This window comes from Necator americanus, chromosome III (genome assembly GCF_031761385.1).
Source record: "Necator americanus strain Aroian chromosome III, whole genome shotgun sequence".
Lineage (NCBI taxonomy): Eukaryota > Metazoa > Nematoda > Chromadorea > Rhabditida > Ancylostomatidae > Necator > Necator americanus.
In genome coordinates this window covers 8,885,801-8,896,690 of record NC_087373.1, presented here as the reverse complement: position 1 = coordinate 8,896,690, position 10,890 = coordinate 8,885,801, and the positions used below count along the sequence as shown (strand labels likewise).

Genomic DNA, 10,890 nt, shown 5'->3' with positions numbered 1-10,890 from the left:
AATGCATCAAAGTAGTCGCCCACGCATCATTTCGTGTTTTTCTTTTTCTCTGCTACATTGGGCACTGGAATAAAAAGAAATAAAAAGAATGATCATCGTGTTGTTTACAAGTTAGCAATATCATCCTCGATATGGTTTAGAACGAATGATTCAAAATAATCAATAAGCAAATACGAGCTTTATAATAGTAATGAAAGTAATTTGTTTTTGAAAATACCTTGCCCTAAATTTGTGAGCACTAGGAGCATAATGTAAATTGGCAAAATTTTGAAGAATTACAGACTGAAAAAAAGAACTCCGAAACTAGAAATTGAGGTCTTTATCATTGAACGCTTGGGGAGAAAAATATTTCCTAGAACATGTCAATAATTACTGTCCATCTTTGAAAATTCATCTAAAACAGCCATTAGTGTCTAGGTAAAAATATTAGAAATTGAACTATGTTTTTTTTCTGAAATTGTGAACTTCCCATTCCATCATCATTTCCTTCCCTTAGTGATTAGAAAGTCCGAGTACAAGTTAGGCACCGATAACCTCAGAATTCTAAATAAGCCGTACGGTTTGAAGCTGAAAGGCGTCTGACAATGCTCAAAGTTTCGAAAATCGGTTCGATACCATCGTTTTCGACTGATATTTATTAATTGTGTTGCGTAGAACCACCGTAATATAATCTTATTTTCATCTGCCCTCAGTATATTATCCTCGCACTATATTTTAATTGAATGTGGGAAGAAAACTCACACATATTGTCGCCTTCCTTAATCCTTTCCAGCAACACCGTAAGTGGTCCTAAACCTTCGTATACGAATGAACCGTGGTGAGATTTTTCCTTAGATTGTGCAAAAGCTCCAACAATGCCATAAAGTGTAGCTACCACTACAGGATCAACATCGATAGCCCGGAATTTCTCGAACATTTCCTCCTTCGATAAAGAGTCGTTCGTAACAATTTTGTGGACCTAAAATTGCAGAGATTCACATTTTTTTTCTTCAAAACCCTATTGGGATTAATTCCGAGAACTCCATTCAGGATGACAATGACAGAAACATGGATTGAACAGCCATCCCAAAAATAATGCAGCATAAATTCGAAGCTTAGAGGCGAATTAGGGAAAAAAGACATTGAAATCACAAATATCAGAAATGTGGATGAAGTTTTTAAAGAACGAACGAAAGTACGTTCTAGAATACATGGAGTAATTTCTTGTGTATCTGAATTTCGAATGAAATAAAAGAAGAATGAATTCCGCTTCATTTATGGGATGGGGCGGGTGTGGTGCAGTCGGTTAGAGGTCCGTGTAGCCACACGGTCGAGGGTTCGAAACCGCCCTAGTGCAAACCAAGCCTTCCATCCCTCCGGGGTCGATAAATTGGTACGAGACTTGTCTGGGATAATAAGGACACTGAGTTGATCATCGGCTGGCTCCTGCAAGCTATTGTATACGCCAACACGCGTTCCAAAACCTCAACGATTACGAATTCCAGTAAAACGCGTTGGCGCATCCTGAGTGGATTGATTCACCAGTGACTTTATCCTTTATCCTTTTTATTTATGGTATGAATATGTAAAATTTCCCAACTCAACATTAACACCACACTTGCCAGCGGTTTACTCGATACTGAACTTATGAAGAAAGCCTTTTGCTCTGTGAGGAGCTTGCTTTTGAAATCAAATCAGAATTTGCAGAAGTTCTGAGGTCTCTTTCGAACTCTACGCAAGCCATTTTCACGGAAGGAACAACACCGTATTCTTCCATATCGTTTATTTCACCGCACGTTGTACTAACAACTGTCACAGCTGTTTAAACTGTGGCTTGCAATGACGACGTAGAAAACCATTCTGTTTAAGCTCCAACATAGTAATTTAATAGTATTTTTCTACGGAGGAGATTGAAAATATTTAAAAAAAATCCAGTATTCTGTCTAAATTCAATCAAATCCAGTGAAATTTTAACACATAGTGTAGATAACTACGATTATCAATTTTTAATCAAGTCTCTTTGAGAAATCACACCATTTTTACCTCTTCATGTGCTTTTGGAAGTTGATTGATCACTAAGTTCACTTTCTTGTGTACTTCGGCGAAACGTGCTCGTTGGCTGGCGTCGAATTTGTGCATCTCTTCCTGAAAAAAGTTCCTAGGTTCAGTACTATGCGCTTACTTAACCTATCATTTTATTGCGTATTAGTATAGCGCAAAATCCGGACTCTCACTTGGAATTTACGAGCATTTAATTCGTTTCTACCTGATTACTTTTAGATTTTGCACTGATTTATGAAAGAAAATCATATAAAACGCACAGATTTTGAAACTTTTTTTTTTACTTCAAGGAGAATGTCGGTGAAATGGCAGACTGCAACGAAATAAAGGCGATTTTCTCAATCTCATTCCCGGTACTTTTTCACGAAAAACATGAGATGCAAAAAAGCAAAAAAAGCGTTCGAAAGAAAGAAAAATCACCGGTGCTATACGATGTTGTGAAGGAAAAAGAGGAGAAAAGTTATCACTGAATCTACGAAGTCTCGCTAACCAGAACAGATTTCTCCTGTTTCTGTGCCCATTTTTTGACGTTTTCTTTGAGTTCACGACGTGGAATTTTCCGATTCTGAACAATTTCAAAGAACTCGTCGCGACTTTCCTTGGTAACGTTTCTGAAAATTCTTTTTCTACGATGTGATTTCAATAACGTTAATGTTTTCTGGTGACACATCCGGCTAGGGAGGTTCAGTCAGCAATTTTTTTTGATCTTCGCAAATAATCACTTAGCAAATTATAAAACAAATTACAAATAATAAGCAAATAATTGCACTTAGTGCTTTTACTGTGTACTTTTACTGCTAGAGTCTAGTAAACGAATATAAAGCAACACAGTGACGTCACAAACAGTTCTCAAGGTTAAATCCAAATGCAGAGATAACTATGACTGATTCGCTGAAAATCTGAAAATTCTTTTTGAAAATACAGTCAAATAAAAAACATATTAAAATCAATTCAGAATCAATCATTTAAAATCAATCACATATTAACATTAAGTCAAAATTTAACTTGATGTCTGATGTAAGATCCCCTAGCTGTGGTTATTGCTTCGATCAGCGATGGATGGGTTTCGAAAACAGGACCATCACGGTAGCGTAGGGTGGTCCCAAAAAGAGTAATCCGCGGTACGAAAACGCTGGTTCGGACCGCGTACATGTATGCATAGGAACAGAAGTTCTCACTAAAAAATGAATGACCAAACCTTAAAAATGATGGAAGATGCTCCTCATTCGTCGCTTTTTGATGAGTACAATCTGAAGCGATACTGTATACAGCAGAAATTGATCTTATCACATCCATTAAGCAGATGTAGACATATGCAGTAAAATCGAAACCTTCTGAGTTATAGCACAGCATCGCGTAAACGGCTACGCAGAAAACTTGGCCTTCCACCCCAACGGTCCCATCATCTATGCTTTTGCTGTGGATTCGTTGAAAGTGCAATAGGAGGTAGCACGATGATCAAAAATTTTTGATCACAATTTTTGATCAATGACTGCAGACCTTTTGATCAACTTAGTCTACAATCCATGCATTAAATTAGTATTTGTAGTGCTAAGAAGACAAATATATTGCTCAATATGTCATGACGTGTGGGACTCGTACTCATCCCTGAATGTATACCTTAAAGGCATCACTCCACGAATCTGAGGTGGTACGGATTTCAGGTGGAGTATTCGTATACGGGATAGTAGATTATGGGGAGGAGAGCGATTCCGTCCATTTCTTCCTAATTGCCGTAAAAAACGGCCCGGACGATACGGCTTCGGGCGTTCTGGCGCACTTTTTTCCACAAGGAGTACGACTGGAGCGCGCCAGCCCTGTGCGGCGCCGTATCTTTTTTTTACGGCAATTAGGAACAAATGGACGGAATCACACCCCTTTCCATAATCTACCATACCGCATACGAATACTCCACCTGGAATCCATACCACCTCAGATTCATGGAGTGTTGCCTTTAATTGTAGGCTTGTAGTTTTGTAGCTATGCTTATTGGTCATCAATGAACTAATTTCAGTTAACATGGTTGTGAAAAATGGAAGTGCGACAACTCGTCCAACGGGAACCTGATGGGCTTCTTTCTTATCTCTAGACTTATAGCGCATGAACAAAAATTCGAGAGGGGTATATTAGAACTGCAAAACAGACAATAAACAAGGGTAAAAAGAGTCAGAAGCGGAAATATTCATGGAGAATCATCTAGGATTATGAGATAGTGGTGATAGTATGTCGGAAATTTATTAGTGCTAAGGATAATGGACAAAAAAAAGAACTCACATGACTGTTTCACTTGGATTAAAGGGCACGTGAAGAAAGGAGAAGATGCACGTAGAATTTGGTTTCGCAGCATATGTAATCAATACGTCACTTTCCGGTCGAAATGCCTGAAAAAATGCACCGAAGAACTTGAAGACACCGTATTTATGATATTTCACGGAAGCGAAAGTGCGTAGCTTGGAAACAACATTTAAAAGTGCTATCACAAAAGCTTTGAGCCATAAAAAGCCGAAACGTCAGGCAAATTAGAAGTTCCATCTAAAAACCTCGCAAGCACACTATTACACACACAAAATCTTTAGTTTAATTAAGTGTGGCTTTGTGTACGGTATGCGCAGTTCTCTAGTTCCAACTAACAGAATAACGTTTTCCAAAAACGCATTTATCGAAAAAATTATTCAAAGGATGATTCAAACTATGAGCTTAAGCAGACACATTTTTAAAGCGTTAACAAGGTAGCGAGTATTACTGAAACAAAATTTAAAATAGAATGGCCCGATTATTATTATTATTACTATTATTATTGTGTCTTTGAAAGATGACCTTACCGAGAGAAAGAATGTAAACAGATAATATAATGTATATAATGTACATATCTAAGCTGATAACAGACCACATTCGAATGCGAAACGAGGGAAACAAGAGAAACAACGGGGATGTGGTCTGAGTCATACCTAGTGGATGAATCAATGACTGAGTGAGGTATGAGGCGCGGTTGTTTTCAATCGATATCAAGACATTCCAACATTTGCGGTTTTCTGACGGCAGCATACCACGAATCTGACATGGTGGAAGAATCCACGGGAAAATCTAGGGTTAGGGTTGTAGATTGCTGGATTGGATCAGGTGTGGTTCCGCTCATCTTTCACTGATCGTCGTAAGAAACGGCGTGGAAGACGGAAGTTTTTAAAAGACGACTTCAGTTGCAACGCACCACCCTTGTGTACGCGTCGCATCCTCGTGCGAGCTGTCGAAGATCAGCGATGTCTTCTCACTGGACTATTCAAATGCAACCAATGAGTAGGCTGCTGAGGACCGGAACGTGTGCGAAGAGAAGCGTTCTAACGTTTCTCGTATTAACCAAAGTGGTACCTACATACACCGTTTCTTACGACGATCAAGAAGAGATGAGGAGAACTTCCCCTGATCTCGCTATCTATAACATCATCTCTAGCTTTTCCCGAGGATTCCCTGACCACGTCAGATTCATAGTACACTGCCTTTAAGGGGTAGAAAATTTTGTTCATAGAAACGATAATCCAGGCGAAAAATTTCAGAACTGCCTGGCTAAAAAAAATGAGAGGCAACAAAAGAAAGTAGCAGCTAGTGGTGGAATGCAAGGGAAACGACTAGCGCCTGGTACGGGTTGTGTTGCTATGAGTCTTTCAGACACAGTACAAGCGCACTTTGACACAAAAAAAAAACGCACGAGATCCTCACTATAAATGCACTTTCCCGTTTGTTAGACCCTAAAAACAAACACAGACGAAAATATCGACAGGGTGTTGTGATTTTGTGTCGGCGGTTACCCTGCGGCGTACAATGTTTTACCGTAACATCTTTAAACATTTATACATTTATACGTTAAGTCGTAATGCTTGGTTGTCTCGAATAAAGCCTTGATTTTCTCAACTATGTCAATGCTTTCCCCTACATATCTTTACAGCTACGATTGATCTCTGTGAATACTGTATATTAATGTTATGTTTAAAATCTATGCAGGTGTTAATGATATCTTTGCTTCTTTTGTAAGATTATAAAGTTGAGAAAAGTCGATACAGAGATCCGAGACACTAATCCACAAACTATGTAGTTGTTAAAAACTTCTGTGAAGTTTCGGGTTTCTTATTGCATTGTTGAATAAGTAGATGAAAATTTTTTGAAAAAAAATATGTAGGTTGCGAGGGACAGTGCGTAACTGCGTATGCAATCCTGCTTATATGAATATATGAATATATGCTTATATGAATTATATGAATCATGTATGAAAGAAAAGACGAAATCCAATGAAAAAAGGACAGTCATGAAATAGTGTTGCTACATATAGAGAGAAGACAGTTCACGGGAGGTCGCATGCAAGAGATCAAAAAATAACGCTTTGGTCTTAATTCAGCGGAAAATAAAAGAAACATCTTCTATGATACCTTGCGTAAAATTCAGAACGAACTCACGTGATTCACCATGTCCCAGAATCATTGGGAGTGGTCCCATGCCTTTATATGTGGGTAGAGTGCAGTGCGAATTAATGGAAATGTGCAACGGTTAGTCCTACATTTCGTAGTGATGGACGAATCGATATCAATAATTCGAACTTTCTCGAACATTTCCTATTCGGACAATGTGCAGTTTGTAATAATCTCAAACATTTCCTTTTTAGCTGCAAAATTAGGCGAAATCTCCTGATCTTGTGTAAACTCTAGAAAAATCATTTTTTTTTCTTCAAGAATCAACATTCTCAACGTTAGTGGTATTCACAGTAAAAAAAATGTGCAACCAAGTTTATTACGTATCTGCACTGCTAAACATAATTTTTACTGCAGTTTCTCCGCCCTGATTATGAAAACACATGAAAAATGAAAGGAAGCACGCTCTGATCGCTGCAAAAAGCGAAAAAAAATCTTAACAAGATAACGTTTTCGATGAGCTTTGTAAAAGCAAGTACAATCGGAAAAGAATTCCTAGAAAAATTGGTCGACTAGAAATGAAATATGCATCTGACAAAAGGTGATTAATAGCGTCTAGGATGATGCTATCTCCAGTAGAACATCCGGTTCGATACGTAGTTTAGAAATTTCAGAGCAAGGACGCAAAACATCGCTTGTAAATCGAGAATTTGGAATATCAGGAGCATCCGAGGTACTAGTCCAACCAACCAGGCGACATTTTACATTCATGAGATTTTTCCTTAGATATGTACATCAGAAAAGATTTTCAGACTATGGATACGGATTTTCAGATTTTATTATGATTCTGATTGCAGCAAAAGAGGATTGAGTTCATGCACAACTCTAAAAAATAGGATAGAATTTAAATTTCCACAAACTGGAATCTTGAAAGCCTATCGGAAGCAGAATAAACAATGAAACTAATGGGAAAAGGATTCAATAAGACTATGTAGTTCTGCACTGTTAAAAGAAAAAAAAAAGAAGAAAAATAATGAGAAACAAAAGGAAAAAAACATCGGGAAGTTTTTCGCATGTTGTCTAGAGAGCTCAGTGCACGCTTTCATCAAAGATGGGTTGTTCCGACATCTTACAACACGTTTTACGTCGACTATATTTTTGTCAAATATTTTTTTAAAATCTAAACCTAAAATATCTAATAATAAAGAGATGAAAATGTAAAGTCAGTGGCGTATCAATCCACTTAGGATGCACCAACGCGTTTTACTGGAATTCGTAATCGTTGGGGTTTTGGAAAGCGTGTTGGCCTATACAACAACTTGAGATTGCCAGCCGATAATTAAGTCGGTGTTTTTATTCTCCCAGATTGGTCTGGTACCCATTTATGGACCTTGGAGGAATGAAAGGCTTGGTTGACACTGGAGCAACAAATGTCATATCTAATAATAAGATAGCCTAAAATATCTAGTATTATTTGGACGAAGCGATGAGACCGACATGGCACACGTTTGATGCCATTAAAAAGATTCTAGTAGACTGGGAGCATAAACGGGCAAAAAACAGGATCATGGCACGTCTGAAGTGTTTTTTTTTACCTGCTGATGCCCAGGATAAGCGTTGAAAATTTAATACATTTTGCCTGAAACTTAAATCTTGCCTTAAAGGCAGCCTACCACGAATCTGACGTAATGGGAATGGGATGGGGATGGGGGTAAAGTCCGCTAGAAAAGCTGGAGAAGGGGTTGTAGATTGAGGAATCTGAGGTGGTTCCGTTCAATTCTCCTTGATCGTCGTGAGAAAACCTCTTTGTTATAACGAGGTACGTTAGAAAGTACCTCTATGCACAAGTTCCAGTCCCCTTGGCAGCCTATTCATTGGTTTTACTTGGATTGGCTGACGAGAAGACATCACTGATTTTCGACCGTTCGCACTTGGTTGCGGCGCGTGCACAAGGGTGGCGCGTTGAAACTGAAACCGCCGTTAAAAATCGGCGTTTCCCTCGTCTTTTTTTCACGACGATTAGGGAGAGACTAGCGAAAGCGAAGCCGGATCCCGAAATCTACTCGATTGGTGCGAAAATAGTGCGCGTTTTTCGCTGTCTTATCTTCATGTGCAGGGAAGATTTCCACCAAATCTTCTTTAACGAGTTCAAGGAGAGCTAGTTAGCAGCGGAGACAGCTCGGAATATCAACACTCTTTGCGGTGAGGAAAGCAGCGCCTCATCCACGGTATAGGGTTGGTTTCAGAAGTTTCGTCGTGACGATTTGAGTGTCGAAAGTAAGGAATGTCACGCCACCCTTCTGAAGCTGATGATCACTTGAAGGCAATTATCAGAATGATCTGCTTGATACAACACAAGAGGTTGTCCAAGAACTAGGCGTTGACCATTCAACTGCCCTATGCTATTTGGAAAAAATAGGAAAGGTGAAAAGTTGAACAATTGGTTGCCGCATGAACTGAGCGAGTCCCAAAGAAACGGCCGTTTTTCTGCTCAACGCTTCTGTTACTCAACAAGAACGATCAATTTCTCGATTGTTTTGTTACGAGCGATGAGAAATGGATCCTTCAAATCCAAAGAAGACCGTGGTGACTATGTGGTGATGTACTACAGGTGTAATCCACTGCAGCTTCATGAAACCTGGCGAGACCATCACCGCAGAGAAGTATTGCAGAGAACCGGACGAAATGGACCGGAAACTCTAACCTTTTCGCCGAGGTTTGGTGAAAAGAAATAACCCTACACGACAATGCCTGACCACACATTTCAAAGGTGAGGCTACTGAAGTTGAACAAGTTAGGCTACGAGACACTTTCTCAGCCACCATATTCACCCGAACTTCACCAACCGGCTATCGCTTTTTCAAACATCTGGACATCTGCCTAGGAGGTGAAATCTTCCAAAACTTAGGTGATGTCGAAAACGACCTCCGGGAGTTCATGGACTACAAAAACTCGGAGTTTTATGCTCAGAGAATAAGCAAAAATATGCCTCATTGTCAAAGATGCGTGAACTGCAATGGTTCTTATTTCGAATAATAACGTTAGTTTTGAGACAAGTCATAGCGTTCCGAAGTGGATGCTTGAAAACGTGCATTATTTTTGCATCAAACTACCGAAGCCCCCCCCCCCCCCCTAGATACTATTCACGTCGGTACACCGCTTCGAGCCTAGCCAATTATGCAACTGATGATTAACCCGGCCCGACTTTTGTAATAATCTCGCGGCATTGGTTGTAACAATTGTTCCAGCAGTCCAGAACTGTTCCAGTTGAAGTTTTGAGGTGCTTATTTTCGAAGTTTTTTCTTTAAAGTCTGGGTATTCGTGTACCACAAGGATATAGCGAAGGCAAACTGTAAATGTAGTTTAAGTGTTTGTAAATGACGATTTTTGCTGCTGTATTCCGTTTTTTAGAAACAAATTTCCAAAAAAAAGAACATGTGTTCAGAAACAGTTCGATGAGAGCTATCCAAATGACAAGAGGCATATCGTTTTCAAAGACTCTGTGCGCAGCTGTGTATCTCGGCTTCAAAAGAGGAAAAGAAGAACATCTGTCTGTATGAGCAAAACTAACCGGAGGTTTTTTGAAGGCCAGATTCACTGCAGGCAGACGACCACGAGTGAAAACGTAATTCAGCTGAACAAATCAAATCTATCAGTCGTACTGCAGATTAAAGGCATCACTCCACGAATCTGAGGTGGTACGGATTCCAGGTGGAGCATTCTTATAAATGATAGTAGATTATGGAGGGGAGGGTGATTCCGTCCGCTTTTTCCCAATTGCCGTAAAAAAACGGCCGGAAGATGCGGCGCAGCACAAGGCTAGCGCGCTCCAGTCGTACTCCCTGTAGAAAATAGTGTGCCAGAACGCTCGAAGTCGTTTCTTCCGAACCGTTTTTCACGGCAATTAGGAAGAAATGGACGGAATCACCTTTCTCTCCATAATTTACGATCCCGTATACGAATACTTCCCCTGAAATCCGTACAACCTCACATTCGTGGGGTGATGCCTTTAATGAGACGATAGGGAGCAACAACGCTTGCAGGCACTACATAAAAGGTTTATAGAGAGATGCACAGGAAAGTTTTAGATAATAGGTGCAAAATTAAAAATACTGTTCGCTTTCGAAGCGGTTAGTTCAACATGAGTTTCGAACGTTATCGATCATTTCTTTAGTTGACTCTTCAGCGTAAACGATCAAAATTCTACCTATATACCCTTAAATAGCTGCTTAGGTTTACTTTAATGCTGCATAGCGTCGAGTGAAGAAATCTAATTGCTGGTGCAGAACGTTTATTCATGTTAGGTTGGTTGTTGGAGGTTTGAGACAGAGTTCAGATACTTTAGGGAAAAATGTGTTCCAAAGCGCTTGTCCTTTGAAACAATTTTTTGTGAACTTGACAGAATAATTTCATAATTTGGTTTGACTTAATCCTTATTCTTTACTAATTTTGC

The 10,890-nt window shown here is 39.4% G+C and overlaps 1 protein-coding gene across 2 annotated transcripts; it reads right to left on the bottom strand.

The window, feature by feature from the left end:
• Nucleotides 1-26: 26 nt before the first annotated feature.
• On the bottom strand, nucleotides 27-4,387 carry RB195_009024 (uncharacterized protein; the record flags this gene model as incomplete). 2 transcript variants are annotated; one of them, XM_064195826.1, is made up of 7 exons in its annotated part: nucleotides 53-64; nucleotides 742-789; nucleotides 875-958; nucleotides 2,023-2,124; nucleotides 2,531-2,651; nucleotides 3,239-3,290; nucleotides 4,315-4,387. In XM_064195826.1, the coding sequence occupies 7 exons, from the start codon at nucleotides 4,385-4,387 to the stop codon at nucleotides 53-55; spliced, it is 492 nt and encodes a 163-aa protein (XP_064046970.1). The 2 variants fall into 2 exon arrangements, with proteins under 2 accessions (XP_064046971.1, XP_064046970.1); XM_064195825.1 differs by lacking the exon at nucleotides 4,315-4,387 and adding an exon at nucleotides 3,372-3,393 and having other exon boundaries at nucleotides 27-64; nucleotides 742-958.
• Nucleotides 4,388-10,890: the final 6,503 nt, after the last annotated feature.